This window comes from Nelusetta ayraudi, unplaced genomic scaffold (genome assembly GCF_046127955.1).
Source record: "Nelusetta ayraudi isolate G7.1 ecotype Tasmania unplaced genomic scaffold, CSIRO-AGI_Nayr_v1 ptg000083l, whole genome shotgun sequence".
NCBI lineage: Eukaryota > Metazoa > Chordata > Actinopteri > Tetraodontiformes > Monacanthidae > Nelusetta > Nelusetta ayraudi.
Window position 1 is genome coordinate 1,776,972 of NW_027466133.1, and position 27,460 is coordinate 1,804,431.

At 48.4% G+C, this 27,460-nt stretch overlaps 1 protein-coding gene across 3 annotated transcripts; it reads right to left on the reverse strand.

Moving 5' to 3' along the window:
• Window positions 1–2,766: 2,766 nt before the first annotated feature.
• On the reverse strand, window positions 2,767–26,390 carry uhrf2 (ubiquitin like with PHD and ring finger domains 2). Of its 3 annotated transcripts, none has more exons than XM_076044876.1 (15): window positions 25,945–26,390; window positions 16,745–17,170; window positions 15,268–15,590; window positions 8,989–9,207; window positions 8,696–8,808; window positions 8,337–8,523; window positions 7,370–7,493; window positions 6,661–6,873; window positions 6,461–6,567; window positions 6,177–6,339; window positions 5,670–5,807; window positions 5,298–5,577; window positions 5,053–5,207; window positions 4,074–4,172; window positions 2,767–3,346 (listed from the first exon to the last, which is right to left on the reverse strand). In XM_076044876.1, the coding sequence occupies exons 1-15, from the start codon at window positions 26,095–26,097 to the stop codon at window positions 3,200–3,202; spliced, it is 2,847 nt and encodes a 948-aa protein (XP_075900991.1). In that variant the 5' UTR covers window positions 26,098–26,390; the 3' UTR covers window positions 2,767–3,199. The 3 variants fall into 3 exon arrangements, with proteins under 3 accessions (XP_075900991.1, XP_075900990.1, XP_075900992.1); XM_076044875.1 differs by having other exon boundaries at window positions 5,053–5,231; XM_076044877.1 differs by having other exon boundaries at window positions 5,053–5,204; window positions 25,945–26,388.
• Between the last annotated feature and the right edge of the window lie 1,070 nt (window positions 26,391–27,460).

Sequence of the window (27,460 nt, forward strand, 5' to 3'; positions counted from 1 at the left end):
TGAAAGCAATGAAACTCCTCTGACTGGCGTACGCTGCAAACGCTTCTCGGTCACCACCACGTAAGATGATTAAAAAGTGATTAGAAGCAACTAAAAAAAAAAACGAAAAAGGAAATGGTAAAAAAGGAAGATGGTGAACGGACATCGATCGTAGTGAGCATTCTAGAGAGGAAAATTAAATGCAGCGTTTTTGGAACCTTTTTTTTTTTTTCTTGGTACAGTGCAATAAGAGGAAATTAAAAAAAAATAGAAGAGGAGAAGCAACACAGGACTAAAGCCAAGCGTCCACGAGACGACTAAGAACTGTTAGTAAGTGGAGAATCACGGAGGAGGGAGAGCGAGCGAGCGAGCGAGCGAGGGGGCCCAGAGTTCACAGAGGAGAAACAAACAAGGTTCTAGTAGCTCGCCAGACGACGCGGGAAGGAAGTCGGAGCAACAGTTTTTAGTAATGCACATCACAGTTAGCTTCAAAAAGACCATAGTAGTAGTTGGTACTTGCATGGTTGTTGATATAACAATAATAAAAACAAATAAAAAACAAACAAACAACCTGAATGATTGAACAGAAACGAGGACATAACCACAAACAAACGGCCAGCCAGCCAATGAGAGCGGAGGAGGAAAACATGTGGTTTCGAAAGCAATAATGAGGAGGAACAGCAGTGGGGGTGGAGGAGCAACAGCAGCAGCAGCTGGGTGTGGGTGTGTGTGTGTGTGTGTGTGTGTGTGTGTGTGTGTGTGTGTGTGTGTGTGTGTGAGCGCAGTAAACATGGCCGTGGCAAGTCGGTCGACATCATCATGGGCGTCTTTTTTTTTGTATTGTTGTGTTTTTTTTGTGGGGGGAGTTCAGATGTGGAAATCGAGTGGGAGGAGCAACTTCTACTTCCTGCCAACCCCGAACGTTTTCAAGTACCACGTCAGCACAGGAAATCATACGGTGGGAGGGGTTGATGGTGTGTGGGGGGGCGACTTTAGGCCATGCCAGGTTTTTGAAACCACAGTGCAATTCGAGCGCATCACCTGTAGAATGATGTCGTGTGTTTTTCTTTCTTTATCCTCGATCAGCTTTGGTTGTCGGGAACAAAAAGGATCGAATGAACAAAAAAATGTGACCTGTGAAGTAAAAGATTTTTCCATCCAAACATTGGATCAGCGACAGATCAGAACGTAACGTTCAGGGAATGACGACAAGTGTTTCTATTGGCTATTCCTGCCTGCTCTACAGCTGCTTTCATCCCAGTTGGAGAAAAAAATTTCAATTTTCTTTTCAGAACTTTTAACTTTTTTTCTTAAAAACAACTTTTTTTGGTTAACATTTAAACATTAGCTTATAAAAGGCAAGCGGAGTGACTTTACAATAACTTGACGGAGGTAAAAGTCTAAAAATTTGACTTTTTTCCATTCAAATCAACAAATTTCTGGTTAAAAGAACTTATTAACTTTTGAAAACTGTTCAGTAACTGGAAGTAATTTGGTGCTTCTTTTCCTGCAAGGCACTCTTTGTCGATCTGCTGTTTTGCGTCCAGTCTCACATGTCCAGACCGGTGAGTTGTGTTGCGTAACAGTCTCGAGCCTCTTTGTCCAAGAGGAGAGGTGGAAAAAAATGGAAAAAAGTAAAAATAAATAAATAAATCCTGTCTACTCAATCGCAGCGAGCGAGCGTCTGCGGCGCGTGATGCTCGCTCTTTATGCGAGGCCCTGGTTTGATCGCGGTTGCCACGGTAACGCCAGCGCAACCGCGACCAGTGCTTGCATGACAGCGGCCGACCTCTGCACTTTTTTTTTTTTCCATTCAGCCTGCAGGTAAATGACTGTGGCTGTGACTAGACAAGTGCTTTGAGCCTGGCAGATGACTGAAAAAAAAAATAAAAATTGATTTCTCTCTTCAAGCTGATAAACCAGGGTGCATGTGCAAAAATGCACATGGAAAACGAGTTTTAGTGGACCCAAGTCTACGTTTCTAAGTGCCTTGCTAATTTTTTATTTTTTACCACTCTACAAACGCTGCATTTTGATTTACAGACGCGGCACGTCGCTAGAAAGTTAAGACGGACGAAACAAAAAATGAAAAAATAAAAGCGGGAGCTCCTCAGCTCGTTTGTTTGACCACAACCTGCTACGCGGCTCGGCTGCCTCGCTGTCGTGTTTGCTCGAAAGTCTCGCAACGCTCCAAACAAACCGGACGCGGCTGCCAGAACAAGATTCCGTTCCTGGCACAAAAAAAACACAAACTGAATTTTCTTCCTTGCGCCAAACTCACAGCGTCTTCTGTGGCGTTGCTCCAAGTGAAGCAGGAGCGGCCAGCAGGCGGCAGCTGATGATTAACCTGCAAATTAGCTTTGCTGCTGCTCTGACGACATCTGTTCAGCACTTTAGGGACGTTAAAATAAAATAGAACTTTTTAAGAATGGATGTCAACTGAGCACTGACACATGAGCCCCTTCATTTCATGCAGTTGGATGGGTTGGTTGCCCTTCAGTAGCTCCCCCTGCAGGGCTCACGCGGCAGAGTTCAGCTCCGGTGAAACGTGGCGTGCGTGGTGGTACACAAAAAAATGTGTGCAGGTTGGCAGGAGTCGCTTGCTTTGATGCAAAATGTGCATGGTTGCAATCGGAGGAAGCGGCGGAACAGAAGGAAAAAAATTCAAAAGGGAATAAAATAAAAATGTATATAAATATATGTTGTGTATATATCTATAGATGCGATCATGGTGGTGTGGTTGCTAATCGTGGCTCCTTTTGTGCGTTTGTTGCAGGAGGCAAAGGGGCAGCAAGGGAAGAAAACAAGGAAGAAAGAAAGAAAGAAAAACAGAAGCAATGTATGTTTTTCGGGCTGGTGATGTCGATGGAGATGGTCCAAGCTCAACAGATGAGGTCAGTCCCTACTGAGGTGGTTTGTGTATGAATGATTGTATACATAGATGGCTGTATATATGCAATATACATTTGCCCCCGTGGTTGGGTACAGTATTTGTGTGTGTGAGTGTGCAATGCTTTTCATTTTTCTTTTTTTTTTTTCTCGTATTTTTTTTCTTTTTCTGGAAAGTGAAACTCTAGGTACTCGACAGTATACGCTGAACGGACGCTTTATGTGCATGTGTTGGTACGAATTCTACGCGTTGGGGCTCGGGGGGGGTGGGAAGGGGAGGAGTTGGGGGAGAGGGGAGGGTGGAAGAGGGTTGGGGGTGTGACGTCGGGCCTCATCGGCCTTTGCTGTAGCCGGGAAAGAACTGGTCGAGCAGCAGCTGAAGCGTGGTGTTCTGGGTCATGGTGTAGTCTTTTCCCAGGTCGTGGCGGCAGGCCGGGCAGGTGTACACCTTGGCTCGGAACGACCGCTGCAGGCAAGTCTGGTGGACAGAGAGAGAGAGAGAGAGAGAGAGAGAGAGGTTTATTTATTTTCCAAGCTACTGGTTTTTGGGAATGCGGTGGTGGATGGACGGATAAATGGATGAATGGATGAATGGATGAATGAATGGATGGATGACTTGATGGATGGATGGATGGTGGATGATGGAAGGGTGGATATATGGATGGATGGATGGATGGTGGATGATGGAAGGGTGGATATATGGATGGCTTAATGGATGGCTGGATGGATGGATGGATGGATGGTGGATGATGGAAGGGTGGATATATGGATGGCTTAATGGATGAATGGATAGCTGAATGGTTGAATGGCTGGATGAATGGATGGCTGGCTGGCTGGCTGATGGATGGATGAGTGGATGGATGGATGGATGGATGGATGGATGAGTGGATGAATGGATGGCTGTATGGATGAATGGATGGCTGGATGGATGATGGATGGCGTGACGGATGGATGGGATAGATGGATGAATGGATGGCTGGCTGGCTGGTTGATGGATGGATGAATAGATGGATGAATGGATGGATGGATGAATAGATGGATGGGTGAATGAATGGATGGATGAATGGATGGATGGATGATGGATTGGTGGATGAATGGATGGATGGATGGATGAATGGATGGATGATGGATTGGTGGATGAATGGATGGATGGATGGATGAATGGATGGATGATGGATGGACAGATGGACGGACAGGGAATGCACCTTGCAAACGTTGTGCGTGCAGACGGTGGTGATGGGCTGGAACGCCAGCTCCTGGCAGCACACGCACATGAAGATCTGCTCCATCTTGCGCAGGAAATTCTTTCAGGTTTTGCAGCAGAGACGAGACAAGCGAGAGTCAGTGTTGTGCTTGTTGTGCATGTTGTTGTGTTGTGATTTTAAATGGGCTGTTGCTCATAATCTATGAGTTCGAAATTGTCATTTTTTTCTCCACTTTTTAATGTTTTTTTTTTATCTATTTCTGCAAATCTTTATCGTTTTCTGTCTGCATTCCGCTTTTTATTACCTACGCTGTTGGGTTTTTTTCCGCCTGCGACCCGAGCAACCTATACACAACATCGCCTAATGCTTTTCGTGCACCGTCAAACAGAGAACACTGCTGAGGTTCTGCTCAGGTTTAAGAGGTGACCTTAGAGGTCGCCTCAAGGTTATTGCAGCGTTGGGTTACCGCACTCGCCTTATTGCATAATCACTCAAAAGTTCAGAGTAGCTTGGGTACAAAGCTCTCAATTGCGGCAGCTTCAATTTCCATCAGCGCAGCAGCATTTTTGCCTCTTCCTGCTTCTTTTAACCCGGCAGGCGCAAGATCAAACTGCGGCGGTAGCAGTAGAAGAAGGAGAAGGAGACCAGGTGCAGAGAGGACTCTGGTCAGCAGGCGGACCTAGCTTCACGGTGGTTAACAATGAGGAATCACAAGAATCTGGACGAGATCCTGGCTGAGTCGGCACCATGTGGCTGCCGACGCCTCCCGGTCTGTTCGCTCTCATTAGACGCCGCAGGACTTCCAGCCTCGTAAATATCAAACACGCTTGATATTTACGACGGAGGATCGCTGCGACCCGACCGAGGGCTGTAAAACAATCTTCCTGACCTCCAGCCCATGAGGACCATCTGAACTAATCAGCCCTGACCTTCAGCGAGGGGAGCGTGTGGCGAGGGCGGAGTCTGTCGGGAGTCCTACCGGCCCTTCCTTAAGGTTCCCCATGGCTTCGTCCCAGAGTTTCTTGTTGGCCGTGTCCTCCCGGATCAGCTGCTGCTGCTGCTCCGACAGCTGGAAGGCCTCCTCGATCTTCACCCGCTTGGACGGAGGCTCGGCCGCCGCCGGCGGCGACTCTGCTTGGGACACAGAAACGAGAGGGACTGGAAAGTTTTCTCCCCTGACCTGCTCCGAGCCTCAGCAAGTCAAAAGCTGCTCGCCGCCGCTACCTCTGGACGTCTTGCGCTCCTCGGTGCGCTCCGCCTCCTTCTCGACCACGCAGGGCAGGAGTGGCTGCTTCTCGTCGGCCTCCTCCCGCTCCCCCAGCCCCTCCCCCTCCATCTCCTCCTCCTCGCCGCCGTTCTCCTCCCGCTCCTTCAGCTTGCGCCGCCGGCCCCCGCGTGGCCGTCCCCGGCCTGAGTAGTGCTTGCTGCGGCCGCCACGGCCCGGTCTGGCGCACGCCTCCTTCTTTGTCTTGTTGGCCATGGCTGCAAGGTAGCCTGGCGGGTACTGCGGAGAGGGTTGGGGGGGCGCCGGGATGAGGTGAGGAAGGTGGGTGGAGGAGGTTTGGTTGTGATGCTTCCAGTTTTCTCTGCCTTTACCTGAACTGTGAGCCCCAGTTTTTTGATCCTCTCTTGTCCCTCGGGCGTCCACGGCGCCGGTTCCGAGTCGTCTCGCCTCAGCAGGTACCGCCACACCAGGTAGCCACACTTTCCGATCTCTGGCCAGTATTTAACCACCTGAATCCACCAGACAAACAATAAAGAGTCTTTTTTTTAGTGTATTTCAAAGTGCAGTACCTCACGACGTCCTGAAAGTTGATCGTTCACTCAAATGACTAAAGGACCATAACTGAAAAATCTACAACAGAGAGATTTGCTATGAATCGCGTTTCTGGTCACAGTCGTCCCGTTAGCCGTTTTGAAGGCATTTATTTTTGTATTGAGGTCTATGAGAAAAATGCTTTTTGGGTCCATTGGATTTTTTTGTTGTTGCAGTACCTCAAGTAGCCACTGGGAAAGATTGGCTGCCGGCACATTGCCAGTCCAGTAAACTAAACCGATGGTGCAGATGCGAAGATGCCCCCCCGGCCTCCTCCTGGTTCCCACCTTGTAGATGCCGTCGTAGCGGTTTCCCTCCTCGGGGGCATACTTGCTGATGCGCCGCCCCTTGGAGCTGCGCACCACCCGTACCGGCTTCCCCGCCCGCCAGTTCTTGGACTCGGCTCCGAATTTGTCATTGAGCGGCGCGTCGCAGTTGAGGGCCAGTGCCCTGCAGAAGGGAGAGATGAAGGAAGGGTAGGAGGAGGAAGGGAGGAGGAGGAGTTAGGGGAGGTGGGATCAGAGTCGGATCGCCCGATGCGGAATAATGAGCTTTGACAGGCTCCTCCTACCTGTTCATGTGTGTCAGAGTCTGGTCGAAGGAGTGCTCTCCAATCCGCTTGTTTCCCGAGAGGTCGCGACCTCCGCTGCCGGTGTAGGTAAACTCGTCCCCTCGGTCCTGGAACGATTAAAACTTCAAATTGAACATCTTGCCCAGGAATTTAAAAACAATGTGAAAAAACAAAAAACAAAGAGGAAGTCGGAGACCCACCACTTCGTCCTCGAAGCCGCCAGCCAACACCAGCGAATAGGAGCCGTCGTTGCTGCGGCCGTGGATCCCGCCCACGTGCGGCCTGTGAACGCCTGCCTCGCTCACCTGAACTCGGAATTTCCAGGTGGTTCCAACGGGAACACCGGGAATGGGTCCATAATGATTGGAAGGGACGATGGTGCATTCCTTAGTTCGCCCCACACAGGCCATACCCTGCAATTACAACCGTAAAAGGACATCAGCTGCACGCCAATAAACATCACTTGGCCCTTTTTTGTTTTTAAAGCAAAAGCAAAAGCTTATCTGGTCCTCCTGATCAGATAAGAAATGATCAGCACAGCTGTTGACCGCTAATGATCGCTGCTGGTTTAGAGTTTAAAAAAAAACGCTATATTATGTAGAACTCAAGCGAAAAACAGGCTGTTTGCAATTAGTCCTCAAAGAAAACATCCTGGAAAAGAAAAGCCTTATTTTTCCACCTGCACTTCCAAGAAAGTTGCTAATTTGTGGCTAAAATAAGAACCATCAGATGTTCTACCAAAGTTTTCACCTCGCAAAAATAATTCAATAAGGTCTCTTTTTATAGCTTTAATACAACCTTTCAATTTTCATTCCAGACTCCAGTGGAGCCTCCGCACATGATAAATCTTCACCTTCCTTTGCCTGCTTTTTTTTGTTTTTTGTTTTTTTGCATCCCGCAGCTTCTCACCTTCCCCCAGTCCCTCTGACTCTCCGTGGTCGCAGAAGGCATCTTGGCTTTCTTCTTGCTGGCTTTGAGCTTCTCTCCGGCCTTCACCACCTCGCTGGTGTCGTTCTTACAGGTGGGGCAGTACCTGCGTGGAGAGCAGAGCAGCTCTGTGGGTCTCCTTCACCGTCCCGCACCCAAAACTGAAAATTCACCGCCACTCACCACCAGGCTGACGGAGGCTCTGGTGTCATTTGTATTCTGGAGCACCGTGCAGTGAAGAAATTGCAGGCAGCAGAAGCTGTGGCCAACGTGCTCCAACTTAAAAAAAGCAAAAACTGTCTCCCTGCTGCTTGCGCGGTGTCATCCTAGACACTCGGCACTTCCATTTGGCTTGAAACGTTGACCTTCAAACCGTAAAGGTGCAGCTGTTTTGCTTCTTCTACATTGAGGCTAGAAACATTACAATGGCGTTTCCGTTTCAGCACTGACTGAACTGAGGAGCCTTCTGAACACTGGGGGGCACCACACGAGCAGCATTTCTTTCCCTTTAAACCGATACTTGGCCACAACAAAACTTGCACCGGTTGAAATTCTTTCCCTCAAGTAAAACTCAGCAGAGCCTCCAGCAATAATAGCAGGCAGGTGGGTGAAACTCAGACTTTTGGGTCGTTCTCGGACAAAGCTTCCAGAGCTGGTGATGTTTCACCGAGTCGTTCGTGCGGGACACGGACAAACAGAAGGACGCTGCCGCCCCCCCGGGCCCCTCCCAGCTACAGAGCCGTGTGTGTGGCGAACTGCACCGTCACTGCTATTGATTTTTAACCCCAATCAACCCTTAATTACAGCTTAAACACACTCCCGCTCGTGGCAAACAACCATTAATCAGCCGTCACGGATTGAGCGGGAGGGGGGAGGATGTTGTGGCTAATTGCTGAGCCCGGCTCTTCTCAGCCCCCCTCTTACCCCCGCGGCCCCCACCATCTCTCACCAGTCCTCGTCGTCCGGGATGGAGGCCAGCGGCGGGTTGAGGCAGTAGATGTGGAACGCCATGTTGCACTCGTCGCACAGCAGCTGCATGTGAGCGTCCTGCTTGCCGCCGCACACGCAGCACGAGCAGAAGCGGCACTCGGCGTCCGGGTCGGCCTTGCAGTGCTTGCACTCCGGGCCGCTCTTGCCTGCGTTCCACACACACACATGCACACACACACACACACACACACACACACACACACACACACACACACACAAATGGACAGGCAGCGCAGAGTCACAACCACCGGGTGGCGACAGCGAGCGAGGCTGCTTTGGAAACTTGTTTTTTGTTTTTTGTTTTTTCCTTTTACGTACGTTTAAACGGCCCGTCTGCAGCCGAGAGCGGCCGGGCCCCCGGCTTCTCCATCTGGTAGATTTCATCCAAAAAGTGGACTTTGCAGTCGTTGATGACATCACCGGGTTCCCTCCTGGACAGGGTCGACATCAAGAGGACGGTTGAGGCGAAGATGGGAAGAGGGGAATTTAGGGAGAGAATAAAAACAAAATGCTTGTCGTCAGCTGACACTGGAGCCAACACTAGCTGCGTTTCCATTAATTACCCCTAGAATTGCTCCCCCCTCCCCCCACCCAGGGTATAAGCTCCTCACCCCAGCAGGATCCTGACCCGCAGCTCCTTGTTGGTACGCGACGCCTGGTTGGCGCTCTGCACCTCGGCATGGAACCAGAAGCCCCTCTCCTCCGGCGTCTCCATGTTGTAGTTGACAAAGATGTGCATGCCCACCTGGAGCTGGTCGAAGCGCAGCAGGGTCCGGGCACGGGGCCGCACGTGCATCGGGCGAATCTCCACTACGCCGTTCTCCGGGTAACTGCGGCCGGAGGAGGAGGAAGAAGAAGAAGAAGAAGAAGGAGGAGGAGGAGGAGGAAAGTGAAGCTTTTTAAACACGCTGTTACAGTAAAACTGCTCACGGGGGAGCGAGCGAGCGACAAAAGAGCACTTGTAAAATCTGATGTGAAATTTTTTTTTTCCCTCAAGATACACGTGCTAGAATTCATAAAACTTGTAACCCCGAGCGATCCAACCCCCATCCATGGTCGACATTTTTTTTTTGCATAGATTTAATAAAAACAAAAGATATCTAAACATCCATCCTGAGTCACTGGAGAAAATAGCAACATCACTCACACATCCGCGGCAGTTTAGGTAAATGCAAATCCAGCCCTTTAATCTGTTTCCATCAGCCGAAAACATTTTTTAAAAAAAAGATTGCAGTTCACGGGCAGGTCAAAAACCCACAGGGGGAAACAAATCATAACTGTTATTACTGCCTTTAATTCAGATTGGATTAACCTGTTGGTGTTTTAAGGACAAATTCCACAGTATTTTTTTTTTCCTTGCAGCTTTTTTCAATCCATCCATTTTCTATTGCTGCCCCTCCGGCTTCAGCCCCCTCTCAGCTGCTGAGAGCGAAGGCCGATCACTGCACCGCTGCCGTGGCGTCCAGCACTTTTCATTTAATTTGTATTGGAAGAGACAGAGAAGTACATCCGTTCCTGTTTGGAGCAAAACTTTGGAGCACTTTTCTCGCTCGTCACTCATCGTTACCTGCTGCTGGAAGCCTCGGCAGCTTGTCCGCCTGCCAACATTTGGAATTACGCTCTAAGCCCGACGCCACCACCGCTGCCGTGTGTGCTAGCGCTGAAAATTTGCTCCGGCAAGCCTCGCAAAGCTCGGCTTCGCTGACATGGCGGCCGGGTACCCGCGGGGCAGAGGCATTATGTGAGTTCCATTCCATTGCGGCTCCGCGGCCAAGAAGCCGAATGAAAAAGGCCTGCAGAGCATCACAACAACTCTGGTTTTCGCAGAGTTACGATCGTCATAATGCACAAAACGTTACCCCCCCCCCACCACCACCACCACCACTTTTTTTTTTTTTTACACCCGCCCCGACCCACAATGCCGCATTTTCTGGGCTCATTGTGCGCTGATTGGAGACCCTGGACGGTGGCAGAGTGGAAGAATCGTAGCACGCAGCTAGTGAACACTCCCAGGAAGAGGAGGCCCGGACACAACGGAGGGATTTCCTTTTTTTAGGCCAGGGGGATTATGGAGGTTTTTTTTTTGGGGTGGGGGGGGTGAGGGGGGGTAGCAGAGCAGAAGTAAAGGGGGGTGAATACAAGCAGCACACATACACACACACACGCACAAAAAAAGAGAGCGAGAGGGACATCAACTTGGTCGCACAATGGGTCTCAGCGTGAACAGAAGGGGAACACGGAGCAGCACAAGGGGAAACAGGAGCCGCCGGTTGTCAGGGCGCACACAAAGTGCGACCAGACGCAGGTGCTCCGGCGCTGAGAGCACAGCGACACGTGAGGCGTCAAAGTGAGAGATCGTTTACCGCTGGGCCGACCAAGAGCCATTTTAGACCCATCAGAAACCAAACAGCAAAGAAAACAACCAATAAATGACACCAAAATTCCCCCCGAATGAAACTAAAAGAACTGATGAGGGCGGGGAAGGGTTGGAGTGGGAAAGGGTGGGATGAACAAACTCAGGTCCTGTGATCAGACTGGATTTGGAAAAAATAACCAGCAGACCTGCAGCTGCCAGAGGTCGACGTGCCCGTGGAGTTGCTCTGCGTCCAGGTTTCTGTCACGTTCACGATCAAGCCGCGATTTATAGATTTTGTTGTGGTCGGGGTTTTTTTTTTGTTGCACAAAATGAGCTAAATAAAAATACTATTTGGTTGACGGCAAGCAACAGGCGCTTTAAATCACTGCGGGGAATAAAAAACACGTGCAAGCAGGTCTTCATATTTGCAGAGAGAACAGGGAACTACATCAGATTTTTGTTGTTTTTTTTTTACGTGGGGCAGGGAACCGCAGAGAGGACAAAGCACCATAAATCTGGTTACAAATATACAATAAAAGTGAAATAAATGTATATATTCAAAAATATGGTTGACTAATGGCGAGAGGCAGCTCTATATTACTCCCCAGGAAAACTAACACTGTAAAAATGGGCAAAATCCGCGCCTGGCAGCGACTTAGCGTGCACAGCGGCAGAAGCGTTTAAGTGGAGCTAATAAATGCTTGTTGTATTGATGGAGCAGTAATTAAATTCAATAACCATAACGTGACAGAGCTAAATTGCGGGGCCTCTAAAAATAAAGCAACCGGCGACGATGGCATAACAGAATATTGAAGCATCGGTGCGATTAATGTCACAGCAAGTAGATTTTAATGGAGCGGCGGCGGCGGCGAGAGCCAGCGGGTAAGAGAAGCGCAGCCAAAGTCGACAGGAAACCGCGCGTTTGTTTAATTTATTATCCAGAAAAAGAAAATCTTTATGGATGTCCAGAGAAAGACCTCATTTAGCCCTCTGTTTACAGCATGCTGCAGTTAACTGGTGCTTTGCCGGACCTCGCATGTGTTTGGAAGGGGGACCAAAAAAGAAGGGGGGTCAGCCACTGGCACGGGGGAGGGGGGACCGGGGGGGGGGGTGTTCACCAAAACAGAAAACAGAGGAGGAGTCAATTAAAAGAAAAATACAGGATGTACGTTTTTCATTTCTGGAGACGCACTATTAAAAAATTAGTAGGAAAAGTGAATTTAATAAAAATACGGGTCATTGAAGTGTTATTTAAACAATGATTCCTTTTACAACTAAAGCTCATATAGATCAATATCAACTATATCAATATTTAATTGTTTAACAAATTTCAAACCACAGCTGTATGACAACACTTCGTCATCATCATCTCCTCCATCTCCTCTGGGCTGTTCCCATCAGAGGTGAGCACAGCCAATCACCTGCTTCCATCTAACCCTCTAATCCTCTGCATCCTCTTCTCCACTACATCCATAAATCTCCTGTCTGTTCCGTCCTCCTCTCTGCCCATATATTCCTCAACGTCCCTTATCAAAGCCGACATTCAGGCCCGAAACGCGGAGCTGGTATTTACAAGTGATCCTTTATGCTTTAATAAGCGTCCGTTGTCTCGCGTCGGCTGCCGATATTCTGGATAAAGTGATCAAACGCAGCGCACTTTAAAGCCCCGGGGGGGTTTTGCGATAAAACAACGTAAAGGGGTGGATATTTTCGCGGTGGTTTAATACCAACACTGATATTGGGAGGTTAAAAAGTGATAAAGTGACCCCAATTTTTATGGTTCATATATTTCCATCTTGGATGTTTATGGACCACAGGTCTGTCAGACTGCGCTGGACTTCATATATCTGTTAAAATAGCTGCTTTAGATGTGATGCAACAAACCGATGCGTGACGGCTCTGTCGTTCAATCTCACGGTTCCGGTTTGTTTACAATGCGAAGGCTGCTACGATTAGTCGCTACGTGCTCACTTGTCCAGCAAAAACAGAGAAGAAGAATGGCTTCTTCTCTGAAAAGGCTCGAAAACTTCAACCGAAAGTTATGTTTGGATCACACGCTTGTTCGTTTATTAATCATCAGCCTATGACGTAAGTACATAATACGCTTTTTCGCATGTCGGAAAATCATGGAACAAGCTAGCTTAGCGAACTATAGTTCACTCAAGTAAATGCGTACTTTACGGCAGTAATCAGTGAATTACGCCTTTGTCAATGCTCGCGTTTATACTGAATTGTAACACTCTGTAACTCAGTGTGTTAGGGCATATTAATTCCATATTTAAGTTGTAAGAAATCTGTTTAAGGTATTTAAATGTGGTTAACACTGCATATTGTGAAATAATGTAACTATGATATTTTATGTTGAAAAATATAACAATTATGTCACAGATAAATGCTGAAATGAATAAATGCTAAATGCTATATTTGTTCAAAAACGTATGCTGTCAGAGTACAACTGTATAACACAAGTGTGAAGAATTAAGTGTTAAGGTTAAACAGACGTCCAAACTAGGTGTTGAAAATGAAGAAGATAATCGTGACTAATTGGCTAATTGAAAAAAATAATCGATAGATTAGTTGACAACAAAAATAATCATTAGTTGCAGCCCTTAATGTGACATAGGCGAACACAACGTCGCGGAACACTGGGAGCCGAAGGGACGCCAGCTGTCCTGACTTTCAAGTGCGGTTTTGCTAATAGGTTTGTGGTGCACGAACACACCTCAGCGCTTTGGACCCGAGGCCGAACAGTGCAGAAGAAGTGCAAAATAATTTCAAAAAGATTCAAAATCACACTCAAAATAAATCTTCAAAACGTGCTTTGTTGACATCAATCGGCAAGTGAAAGACTGTCACACTCTAAACGTAAATAAATCGGATAATAACATTAAAAATAAAATAGAATTTCTGTCTTAAACTGCTTGTGTGATTCAACACTACACCACTAAACAAATCCTCTCATCACCTCGGCCACACTGGTGTGTTTTGACGTCCTCAGTGAGAGAAACAAAACGACTGAGCGCAGTTTTAAAAAAGAAATCTACCTGCACATTTCAACAGGCTGAAACTCGCAGAGCTCACACGTATTTGCTCTTCCCGCGTCTAAATTTGTTCGTCCCAGCGCTATCGATTTTTTAACATATGCTGAGCTAAGCCAAGATTTACCCTGGAAACCATATCAGAGAGCCGCACACACACACACACACACACACACACACACACACACACACACACACACACACACACACACACACACACACACACACACACACTTGTGCGGAATAAACACACAACATGTGCGCACGCTCGTCTCCACTGGTTCCTCCGAGCAGCCGAGCGTCTCCCGACACGTCGCCAGTATTTTGAGGCTCATTATACGCAGCCGAGGCGCCGTCTCCAACAGCGTCGTGCAAACCAAAATTTTTGCAGTGGTTCGTTTTCCTGAGGCTGGCTCTCCCTTCAGATTGTGTGTGTGTATGCAGGTGTGTGCACACTAGCACTGCAAGCGGCCAAAAAAAAACTGATGGAAGGAATTACTGATAGAGAGAGACGCGAGCAAACAGGGGCCGCCTGATCAAAGGCGAAACGGAGAGCCGACGAGTCGGGTTTCTTCACCACCACGACAACAACAAAAAAAAAATCCTGCAGGTGTTTGTGACGGAGTCGTTTTTAGAGGGAACATCACAAATTGGCAATTGCTGCGACGTCCCAGATTGAGATTGAGACGGCGTTTGTGTCGTTCGCCCTGTTGCTCCGCCGTCCCTCCCAGCTGTCCAGCGAGTCAAAACAAGAGGCGAGATCATCCGAACAAACCCGGCTGAAAAACATTCAAATCTGTTGCGATTTAATTGCAGCAGTCTGGTGGCTGCAACTCCGCAAAGGCTACATAAGGGAGCAGGGCGAGACTGCCTTAATCAAACCTTCATGGAGTTTTCTAGAGTAACGTGCTGTGACAAACACACACGCGCGCGCATACATACACACAGACACACTCATGCACGCACGGCTCGCCTGTATCTCGCCGGTGTGATGTTCACCGCAATTACCGGGCAAAGCCGAGGGAGGCGAGCGAGCGAGGGGGTGAAAAAAGAAAAAAAAAAAAGAAGTAATGCTCCGGAGAACTCCCGGGTTGCCATGGAAACATGGGGCTTCTGAATGAATTTCGCTGGAGTCGGAGTGTGGAGCGCGAGAGAGAGATGGAGTCCAAATTGTGGCATCAAACGGCCTCCCCTCTCTCTCTCTCTTTCTCCCTCTCTCGCTTTCTCCCCCCCCAACCACCACCCCCACCCCTCGCCGACCGCCGGCGGAAAGCAGAGGCTGCTCTCCTCCAACCCATCTCACTGATGTTTTGCAGCCGCACTGGCAGAAACCCCCCCCCCACACACACACACACCACCACCACCACCACCAACACCCCCTCTTTCTCCTAACAGATGCGGCGTTTGCAGGATTTTGCAGAAAAATGCAGATCCAGTGTTGTTTGCTTTAGCAAAATGGTGATTTTGCCAGCCCTGTTTAAAGAGCCGTGACTTACTCCTCGTATCTAATGTGGTAAACTACGTCCTCCTCCCTCTCCTTCGCCTCGGCGGCTGCGGCAGAGTCCGTCTGAGAGGTGGAGGCGCCGTTGCTCTCCGAGCCTGCCGGCAGCGGCGCCGCACTGTTCCTGTTCATGTCGTGTCCTGCGGCGCCCTGCTGGCCCTGCTCGGCCTCCAGCTTTCCGTTAGTCCTTTTGGGCGGCCGGCCCACTTTGCCCTTGGGGGGCGTGATCTGTCCTTTGGGGGCGCGGCTCACGTTCTCCACGCTGGCCTCGAACCAGGCGCCGATGCTGACGTCCCGGCAGTCCACCAGCTCGTTGATCTGCGACGGCGGAGATGAATTGGAATCAGAATTATTTATTTGCACACATATAAGTATACAGTAGAACAATACATATGCATGTCTCTCTTGATAGAGAAAAAGACACTAGAAATGTGCAGTTCAGGTCGGAAACCCAAAAGGCATATACAATGATCTCACTCCGAAGGAACAGTAATTTAAACAAAGTAAAGAAATAATATCAGCATTTTAGTTGAGTGTTGAGTTGAGTGGTCACGCAGGGGGATCTCTGACAGAGAGGAATGGATGTTTTTAAAGTTGAAGCTTTACAGTCGGCATGTGATTTGAAAAAAAAAAAAACTAAACTAATTTTAAAAAAACTGAAATTAGGTAATTTATAGCGCCTCCTCTGCTCACATCCAGTACTGATCTCCTAGTGTCAAAAATAGACTTTTGGCACTGGGAAGAATCCAGGCCCACACATTAAAAAAGTTCAAAAGGCAAATAAATAAATAAATAAATAAAAAAAAAGATCAGTTGTGAAATTTTTAGAAAAAGTAGGCCCACATAAAACAAAAAACACAGACTGAAGCCAATTTCTGATTCACGAGTTGGCCAGTGACTGGAACCGTAAAGTTACTCGTGTGTGGAATCGGCTAAAGGAATAAAAGAACACATGAATACACATGAACTTTCACTCAAGGGCACACATGAAAGCAAAGGAGGGTCATTGTTGATGGAAGCCAGGCGGCAAATAACTTTATGAGAGAGAGATAATGGAAAACTAAGGTCACAGATTAATTAGTGCAAAATGATGGACAGGGTGAATGACTAGTATAAATATTGAAAGTGCATAAAATAAAAAGAGCTAAGTACATCACTGAAATAGTGAGTAGTGTGTCTCCATCCTGTCAAAACCTATCAGGGCCACAGACGCTAGAGAGAATATTTTCCTATTATTAATCGTGTGAAGCTGTTCCGCGGCAGTCAGGGATGAAATATTATTATCCTGGAACGGCTATGAAATGGGGTCTTTAATTTACACGTTGGTCGTACAGGAAGGTTTTTACGGGAGGTGAGTGAGAGTCGTTTAAGAGCGCTGTAAGAATTTCATTTGACATCTCGGCAAAAAACAGACAACCACTGAGTGGCTGAGCATGGAATGTCTGCAGTTATGCCGCGCCCCCCGCCCTCACCTTGTACACGCCGATCCCAGGGTCGGTCAGCGTGTTTCTGCTGGAGGTGGGCGGCTGGTTGTCCCTCGTGGGGCTGGAGGCCTTGAGCCCGTTTTTGGTGTTGGCTGAGTTACTGGTGGCGCCGGCGTCCGGCTTGGTTTCAGCGACAGCGCTCGCACAGCCGCCGCCGCCGCTGCCGCTCCTGCAAGCGTCATTGTCCGTGTTGGTTTCCATGGCGGCGGGGGAGCAGAGCGAGAGCGGGGCCGGAGGGATCCGGGCGTCCGACTTGGGCTCGGCGGAGGGGGCGGAGGGAGCTGAGGGGGCCGCGGGTGCCGATGGCTCCCTGGGGGCGGGGCTGTCGGCCGACTCGGCGGGCGAGCGGATGAGCAGCTGGACGATGTCGTTCAGACCCACGTTGTAGTCGAAGAGGGTCTGTCCATCTTCCATCTGAAAGAGGCGACAAGCACAAAATGACCTCGGCACTGAGAGAGAGATCTCTTATCGTTATTTATTCAATATTTTAAATGAGATACATGTTATGTAACGGAATATTTCCCCTGTCAGTGGATTAGCAGCACAAACATTACACAACCATTCATTTAAAATATGGCAGCATCCATGTATGAAAGCTTCCTACAAACAAACATCTATCTACGTATTCATTTTCTGTCTTGTTCTTGTTCTGTGTTTTATTTTGAACAAACAGCTTGCCGTCGCCATTTCCTGCTTTGGTCACAGCCAGAGAGGCTGCTGATTGGGTTACCCGGGGCCTCGGGCTGACTTATTGCAGCTTATTGCAAATGGACGATTAAGATTTCAGCCTTGAGATCTCTCGTCCTCAATTCTGCGGCAAAGCGAGACTGATTCACTCGACTTTCTTACAAACAGGCCGAAGAATTTGACTGCGGTTTTTCTCTTCCTTTCTTTATTTTCCTCCTTAATTAAATTTTAAACTGATGGAATTTGCCCAATGGCGGCGCGTTTGAAGGGTCTGCGGGAGCGTTTTAAAATGTCCTCCCCGATGCACATTTCTGCGTTTTTGAAATGCACACAGTGGCAGCGGCGAGCGCCCTCAGACAAATACGCTCCGCCGCTTCTCAAGGACAAACAAAGAACACGCAAGACGGCGCGGTGAGAGAGAGAGAGAGAGAGAGAGAGAGAGAGAGAGAGAGAGAGAGAGAGAGAACAAAAATTGAAAAAAACAAAAACGAGTGTGTGTCGCCCCGACACTCACAGGCAAACGTGGGGATATTAAAATGCAAACACGACGCGTCGGTAAATCTACAAGCTTAAAATCTTAAATTAGGAATCCGCCGCCGCCGCTCCTCCGAAGCTTCGGGTCCCCAAACGAGCGGACGATTAGCAAGTGATTCACCATCAAATTATGAAGGAGGTTCCATGTCGGCGCCATTTCAGATAATTGGGCCCTCTTCTTTCTTTTTTTTCACCCTCCGCTTTAGTTTACATAACCGCTCAGACGGAGCTACGCTCAGATACGCCACCCGGAGCGGAGAAAAAAATAAACTAACCGCCGGAAGAAATATATTCATGAATAAAAGTGATAGGAGATGTGGCTGTGGGGGGGGGCGGTGGTGAGGGGATGGTGGTGGTGGGGGTGTGACGGAGTGACTGGGTTGCCATGACGACTGGAGGAGAGGCACCCCCCCCAACCCCCCTCTGAAACCCTGCCGAACCGGAGTCAAGTGCGCCGGTCGCGGCCGACCCGAAACCAGCAGCATCGTCAGCGTGACCCCCTCCGGGCGCCGGTCACATGACCGTTTTCCACCCAACCGTCTGTCCGCTGGGGGGGGGGGGCGAACAAAACAACGACCAGCTCAAAAACTCATTTACTGGGGGCGGGGGCGGTGCAGCGGTCGCGCTAAGAAAAAAAACCCATTACAGGCATCGGCTTTTCATTTATTTGTTTTCCATTTGGAAACGGCAGTTGGAGCCTGTTGTGCCGAAGAGACGAGCACATCGGCCGCCGCCGCCGCTCTCGCTTCCCTCCGCTTCTTCGTTATTTGAGGACGAAGAGGAGGAGGAGGAGGAGGAGGAGGAGGAGAGGGGGGGGGGTGGCTGCAAGGTGTAAGCACTGGAGGCAGAGAGCGCAATTTCCACATCCCTGCCCTCCTCTTAATAGTCTCATGAAATTTAGATCAGAGGAGCGGCGGCGCAAACGCCTTTATTCCCCGCGTCCGGCTCGCTCGGCTGTCTGCCCGTTCCGCCTCCTCTTTGTCTGACGGCCGACTTTCCACGGTTCTGTTTTTGGCTTGTTCATTTTTCACGACAAAGAAACACGCCGACAGACAAGACGTCGGCTCGGGATGCGGGCCACGACCAACTCGCGGCTGATGAACCAGGAACTCCGCAGCGAAACCTGAGTATCGAGGTGCAATAACGCTGCAGATTTTTCACGCGCGGCGCCTGAATGTGAGGCGGCGGTGGAACCGACGGTGGTGGGGAGGCGGGAGAGAAAACAGAAAAGCAAAAATAAAAAAACGAAACGCAGCTTCCCCGCGCAACGCTGCGAGGTGTTACAGCAGCGTTAACAAGCTGCCGAGGCAACCTTCGAGACAAAGAGACAGGCAACATACGGGGGGCCGGATGGGGGATAGGAGGAAAAACGCTTTATGCATAAATGACAGATGAGACCTTTATTTAAAAAAACAAACGTTGAGCTCGTACAACCGAAAATGAGACGTTCCCTCGTCCCGTCGTCGCAAGTAATGGCAACCAACGCCGCAGACAAAGCATAGGCTCGCGCAGCTCACGAGCGCACATATCCGGTCGTCTGGGGTGGAATAAAATTAGCAGGCCCTTCCACAAAGCCGTCTCCCTCCTCCGTCGCGTTTTTTCGGGCCGCCAGCCTTTTCAAAGATTAAGGTCTCATTGCGGCAGCGAGCGCCGCGGCGAGGGAACAAACTGCTGCTCAAAGAGAAAAGACCTGTGGCTGCAAAGACAAAGGGAGAAAAACAACATGGTGTCTACTCTGTCTATTGATGTCGATGATGAATCACTCTGGTTATATTAACTTAGCAACTCAGAAAATCCAGGGGGCGTCATGGCCAAATGAAATCTGCCTCTGTTTTCTCAAATGACATCGATTACGTTTTAATTGTTCATGGAATTCTGTTTTCTTTTTATACATCACAGTCCTTAAATCTCCACTTGGCCATCAGACCTCAAGAGGTTGTTGCAAGTTTTTACATGTATGACTTGTCTGCTATCGTTCCACTGCTTCATGCTCACCAGGTTAACAAGGCACCAACAGAGCATCCCATGATGTGCTGCCGCCGACCGTTGACGGTGGGACGTCGAATTAATTCACTGCCAGTGGAGCACCACTTACGGAAAATACTACACTAATACATTCCTGTTAGCTATCCAACAGACGCACCCGTCCTTAATTGCCGAAGGAACGCCGAGTGTCACTTTGTCGCGTCGTCAAGCAGGAGGAGAGCCTGCAGACGGCTCGCCGACACTCTGAGTCGTTTAGTTTGAAAGGGAAACACTGACTGAGCGTCAGTGTGGGCATATTTATAGATATTAATAAACATCCCCCACCCCTTGAAATAAAGCCCTGCTGCTGTGAGAAACCACCGCCTATTTAATAAGAATGGTCTGACAGCGGTAAACAAAATGAAACATCGGCCAGCACCTTATGCAACCACTCCCCATTCTCTCCGCGCTCGCCACCAGCCTCAAGCCACGGCTAATAATGGAACACAGCTGTTGATATTAACGTGCACATACGGCTAATTGCGGAGCCGAGGTAGAAGAGAGATACGGCTGATCCGTTTCTGTTCGCCCGCATTTCGCCCTTGTCGGGCTTCTGGGCTGCAGAAATCCTTATCAACGTAACGGTTCTGCGCTCGGCTCGCAGGACAATAACATTAAGCTGTGTGCGCGTGGTTTTTGTTTCCCCCCCGCCCCCTGAGCTAGGTGTCACGTTGAGGTTCTAAGTGGAGGGTTAACCGACGTGAAACCAGAGCCGGACTCACAAGTGCCGTTACAGAGGAGACTTCATACAGGAAGCAGGAAGAAAAGGAAAAAAAAAAAAAACTTGTTTGCTCAGGCAAAAGACATCCAAACCCCCTCGACTCCTACGCAGCTCTGCCTTCGCCCTCGTCTCCGCCCACGCGCCTTCTTAGCGATGAGCCGGGGAAAAAATGGGTCATATTTCCAAAAACACAATGATACGGGGTGTGTCTGAGTGCCTGCTTACCAGCTAGCAAAGCCTCCATCTTGATCTTTTTAATCCCTCGCTCCACTCGAGGCCGTCAGTCTTTAACCAAAAGAATTGTCTTCATTGGTTGATTTGCGCGCCTGTAGGCGACATTTTTTTTTTTTTTCCATTTTGTTTTTTTTGTCTTTGTCTGAAGACTTTAATAAAAAAAAAAAAACGCAATCGATGACCGTCTAATTTCTTTTAGCGGCGTGGTCCTTTAAACCCAAAGAAACTGACTGATTTACTCGCTGATTTAGTCAATAGCTGGCTTATCGCTCAAATATAAATTTTTAGCAGTGATCTGTGCTCTTTTTAGGTTATTGATTTTACCGCTGTGTTTAAAGCTTTGGTCCTTTCGAACACATCGTATGACTGAAATCCAAATTAAAAAAAACAAAACAGTTTCTCTATGTACTGCAAGGACAGGAAGTAAAAACCCTGCGATGCATGCTGCAAAACCCAGCGATGCATGCTGCAGGTAGCTATCAAGCAGGACGCCGAGGCAAGTCACGGGGCTCAGATAACGAGGAGTGGCAAAGGCGATAATAAAAACATGTGGAAGCGCCGATGTAGCCCGAGAAGAATGCCTCCCTTTGTCTTTTGCTCTTTGTCCGGCCCATCTATCGCAGAAAGGTGTGGCCGGTTGCACGCACGGCTGCAACCAAACTCTGTCTCCCCCGCTGCCGCCACTGCACCCCCTCCCCCGGGTTCTCCGTGAAAAATCGTACAGCTTAATGGCATCCGGGGTTTAAAGAAAAAAAACCAAAAAAACCAAAAACAAACATCGATCGAGGAGCCGCATCGCACCACGTCGTGCGCATAATCAAAGTGCAACGATATCTAGGTCACCGCGGCTGTGTGAAAGAGGGCAAGCCAATAAAGCTTTCCAACTGCCCAACAATAGGCCGCAGCCAACCGCCCAGGAAGACGGGCCAACTATTTAAACATGAAACATGCTGCTGCCACTGCTGCTGCCGCCTCAGTTGGTTGGAGGGGAGACAGAGAACGAGAAGACGAGGGGGAAACGACGGCCTTGTAGCGAGAAGAGTCGACACACTGAGGGACAAACAAGCTGATAAACAGGCCTTTAAACTGCTAAATTAGAGGCAAAGGGGCAGTAAGGCACGTCTACGAGGCGATGACGGCGACGTAGAGCACGTTGGAAACGCAGCTCCGACGTGGAGCTCACGAGGCTAAGACCAGAAGAAGAGGAAGGAGGGAAAAAAACAAGGGAGGAGAGGAAAAGAGGAAAAACCGCGGCGGCGACGACAAGCGCAGAAAGTTGCGCGGCCGCCGGCTCGCGATACCCTCCCGACGGAAGGGCAGGCGCGACTTTGAACTGAGGCGGCGAGGCAGCGTGCGGAGCGAGCGGAGAGGAAAAACAAGACGCCATTTTGAAAAGGGGGAGAGAGAGAGAGAGAGAGAGGGGAAAAAAAGGGGAATTACACCACAGTTCTTCTGCTGCCAGCCCCCGAAAAAAAAGAAGCCCGACGACGCAGGCTGAGGGGGGAAAAGGCCTGTGAGGGCACTAGCTGGTGTGCGCTGCTGTTTGTCGCTGGCTCATTCCACGCATTACTTAACACATGGAAATCCCCTAATCACCGCCCACACCACCCACCGCCAACACACACACACACACACACACACACACGCTAACCCTTCACCCTGCATCCCTGCTTATTTTCCAGTTAAATGAAGGAATCGCAGGATTCACCAGGAAGGCCCAGCGTGCGGGAAAGACAACTCTGGCGGCTCGGCTGAGGCGGCAACGGACTTGTTCATTAAAAACTGGAGGGCGGAGGGGGGGGTCAAGATGGCTTGGTTCGGTTGGTTTAAAAATGGAACACAATGGGAATAAGAAGAAAAAACCCTGACAGGGCAAACAGGGGTTAAAAGGCGACCTTCTCTTTTATTCTTTTTCATTCCAGGGAAGTGAAATACTTTCACTCCCTCTTCCAGTCCCGCAGCCTTTACCGCAGGGCCAATCCAGAGAAAAAAAATCAACTGGTCGTGGCCTGCGTGACTCAGAGCGGAACACCCTGGACTTTGGGGCGAGCGGTCTTTAACTTCTAATTCTTTTTGTCCTCATCTGGCCAACGCAGTGCCCATGAATACAGGATTGTGTGACTGAAGGTAAACAACAGGAGGTCTTCACTCAGCTGCTGCTGCTGCTGCTGCTGCCGCCGCTTCCGGGAAGCTTCTCTGCCCAGCTGAGAGTAAAGTGTTGACAAAAGCTTTGTATTGTTGTTACACCACAATAATAAATTAATAATGGCCCCAGTGTCTTGCTGGCAGAGAACAGCTACTGTGTTTTAACCAGAAAAAGAAAGCATGCGGTTCAACTTCTTCACTCCTGTTTTCTCTATCTCTATCTATCTATCTTCTGCACTGGATTTACTAGATATTCAGGGTCAGTTTCTTTGTGCTTTGAAGTTAAGTAAAAGTTTCCCATATGGTGAAGTAAAAAACAAACAAACAAGGCTTTGTATTGTTGAGAAAATTTTGAGAAAACTTCTCACCGACGCAAAGCTCGCCTTTGCACAAAAACAGAACAGAAAGTTGTAAATCATGCACAATGACAAAATGAGAGAGTGGAAAGAAGAAACTTGACGGCATCCACAACTGCAGGTTGAGCCATCCTCTGCACGATGGTGCAGCGTTCCTTTGGCTGACAACACAAAAGGCCAGGCGCACGTAAACACCGCTTGCATTTGGATCATAACACTTTCATTCAAGTGCCCCAGTGACGTACGTCACTTGAGAAAAAAACCACAAGCCGCCACGACGCCAACGCACCTACGACTATCATGCATCAGGATGGTGGCTAACACCTCTGCTATCGCTTCTTCCATTACGAAAGATGTCGAGCAAAGGCAGAGTGACATTAAAAACAAAAATCGGTGTGTGGGAGACAGATAATGTCCTTAAACTGTTTGCGCTATTATACAAACCGTTCAGGTTCCCAAACACTGAACGAGGTTTCATTCAAAGCAAACACATAAACTGTAGTTTCAGTCTAAATTTTGCATTGAAAACATTTTAACATTTTCTGCGGCCACTGAGCAACAACGTTCCCCTCCAAAAAAAAAAAAGAGTTTTTTAACAACGCCCGAGCTAATTTGTTTCCTGGAGCGCCCCCAGTGTTTTCTGAGTCATGCCGTCGGGAGTTAGCATAGTGTTCCGCTGCACAGTGAGCTTCTTGACAAGGACTGACAACCGTGTAAACTCTGGTTTATAAATCACATGTATAGGCCAATGCGATCATACTTTGCACAGCAGCTGCAGTTTACAATTCTGAGCAATCCTGCTAAGCCATCTTTCCCGGCTCCGTCAGAAAGTAGTCGGTCAGTTCTAATGACGAAAGGAGCAATTAGCTTCCTTTTAGTGGTAACGAAATCAGGAAGAACGATTACGGGCTAATAACAAGTATTATGGCTACATAAGAAAAATCCTAAAGGTTAACAAACTTCATCTGGTGTGTCATATATGTAGGATGTGATTGAACTTAACAGTTGAGGTGGACAATATGGCTGAAGTCCATAACCCAGACCAATAACGGATGAATTTGATAATACAAACATGTAAATAATGATCCTATTGCAAGCCACAAAATGTGTTTGGAAGCTAAGAAGTAAATGTCATGGTTATTATTGCAATAATCCCGCTGACACAAGATAAATCTGAACCAAAAGAAGATATTATTATATACTATTACATCTAATCAGCAAAGACAAGCTTAAACTTCAACTAAATTGGGTAGAGAATGATCTTTGCATTATGTTATTAGAACTAAATATCTGCAGATAAACAGGCAAGACAGGTCAAACACACACACTTTTGCAGGAACATTCAAAAGAAATGTTCCTCATCAATGTTTTCTAACAATAGAAATCAGACTTTTGTGATCTCATAAGGGGCTGCAAAACCTCTACTCCCACCAATTCAGTGGCCACACCTCCAGCCAGGTGTTGGTTCCATCATCTGAATCCACACTGCCAGTTGTATCCCTTCCAAACGTGGAAATACCATTGTAGAGAACTACTATTGGATAATGTATCATGTGAAGCATTTCCACTGAAGACTGGGATTTTTCTTTAAAAAAAAAACAGTAAAATTATATAATATATCATAATTAGCCTTTAATTAGAAATAAATCTGATCAGATTCTGTGTTCAGACCAGTAACAACAACAATGTAAACACGGCTCCTCGCGTTCACATTGTCAGGGGCACGTGGAGCCACTAGTCTCCTCCCCCCTCTTCTTTCAAAAAAAAAAAAAAAAATCATTAACATCATCATAACACACCGCGTGCACGCACGTCTTATGTCAGTCTGCTAGTCCACCGCTGCTAAACCCTCATCTTCAGGAGGGAAACAACAGATATTAGAAAACACCCTCGAGTGATTCTTGTTTTTACCCACAATTTTTTTTTTTTTTTTTTTTTTAATGGCAACGATTGACGATTGGGACTGATTTGACAAACGCGCGGGGCGCCGTGCGGGTTTGTTGTGCTCTCGGCTGCAATGTAAACAAACATGTCCACGGCCGTTCAGACATTTGTTGCATGCGTCGCAACCCCTCCCACCAGGGGACGCAACGTAAACAATGCAACGCTGCTGCCCGTGCAATTGTGTAATATTATTGGCTTTGTTGAATTTCTTCCTTTCTTCCCTTCCTTCTTTCCTTTGCCCCGTCTATACATCCAGCCAGCCAGCCAGCCACGCCGAGGCAGGCAGGCAGGCAGGCAGGCAGGCTGGCTCGCGGGCTGGCTGGCCCACCACGCACCCCGGGGCTCTTGCGCAAGAAGTGGCGGTGGATTCCTATCGAAACAGGAAGCTCGCGCGGGTCAGACACGGCTGCAAAACAAGCGAGAGGGACCCCGCTCGCAGCGCACAAAAAGAGAGCCCTGGCGAAGAAAATTTTCGACTGTTGCATAACGGGGGGTGGGTGACACAATCGCCTTTTTCTTTCTCTCTCTCTCTCTCTTTTTACCTGCTTCCCCCTGTAGAAGAGGCGCTGCTGCTGCGGGCTCACATTGAAGATGTCCTGTATTTTCAGGCGCAGCGACTCGATTTTGGTGAGCCGCGACAGATCCTCAACGGTTCGCGTCTCCTTCCCGTCTATGGTGCGAACCTGGATCCACATCGTTGCGCCGCCCTGTTACGCGTCAAATCACTTGCGGATGAAGCGGCGCTGGGACGCGAGTGGCGATTTCCAGAGGCGGGCGGCTCGGGCAAGGGCGGTGTGCGTGGTTGAAAACAAACCAAAACAGAAAGAAAGAAGTCGAAACGTGCTGCGCTGCTTCGGGGGAGGTGGGCGAGGAATTAATCAAGGCTCCATTGCGTTTTCCCTCTGCAGAGGCAGGCAACGTCCGACTGGCTCGCGCAGGAGGCGTCTCACATGAGGTCGCGGCGCCAAGCAAATCTCGCGAAAAGACGTTTAAGCGAGAAACGTTGCGCGCTTAAAGGCGCAGCGCACCAAGTTCACGTCCAACAAACACGAGCCGCGTCCGCAGCTCTACGTCGTGTTTACAGCGAAGACAGAACAGCGCCGGACACTTGTAACCGGCTGGCAACGTGCCATTTAAAAAGTCACTTTGATATAAGATTGCGAAATGAGATTGCTTTTGAATTAACTAAACACGCTGGAATAGGAATAAAACAACAACAACAACATATGTGCAGGATTTTTGTAGACCTTTTGGATTGGGTAAGTATCAACAAAAAATTAATGTGTGTATAAAAACTGGCCTTCCTAATCATCAATTTGACATTCTGTGAATGAATAGGACTTTAATGAAATCAATTATTATTATTATTACGATGTACTTGACCTTTTTTTTTTTTTTTTTTTTTAAATTATTATTATTACTAATTTGCTTGATTTTAGCAAACACATACACACTACTTTGCTTCGAGAATCACAATTTGCAAATGTATATTCAAATAAACGTAATAGAGCCCAGGTCCCATACTTTTGTTAAAATCCCAATGGGTTACACGTGGATCTTGTGGTTTAAAAAAAATGCAATTAGCTGTCAACATATGCTCAACCTGTTGCTTTTGCTGGCAGCCCTAGTTGCGAGGTGTGTGCGTTGGTCCTCTTTAGCGCCATGTCCATGCCACTGTCTTAACAACAAGGCGGTTACTATGATACAGCGCACCAAGAATGCTACTGCTGTCATCAACTGCGCATGAGCTGCTTATTCTTGGTCAGGTAATTCATTTTAAAGTTGCACTGCCTCTTTTCCAACCCCTTACAATGAGTTGGGCCAAAGAACAGGCCCAAGTACTGGCCAAGATATGTCAGAAAAATAAACTTAGGGTCTTAATGGGAAGCAGGCAGATGGCCAGGAGTAATGCCTGGTTTTTGTTTCTCTGCACACGGACAGAACTCCTCCCCCCCCCTCCCCCTCTCTGTCGATAATATATCAGCGCCAAGTAATCAAATTCAAAGTTGACTGCAATGTTCTTCTTCTTCTACACTGTTAAATGAAAGAAAATAAAGC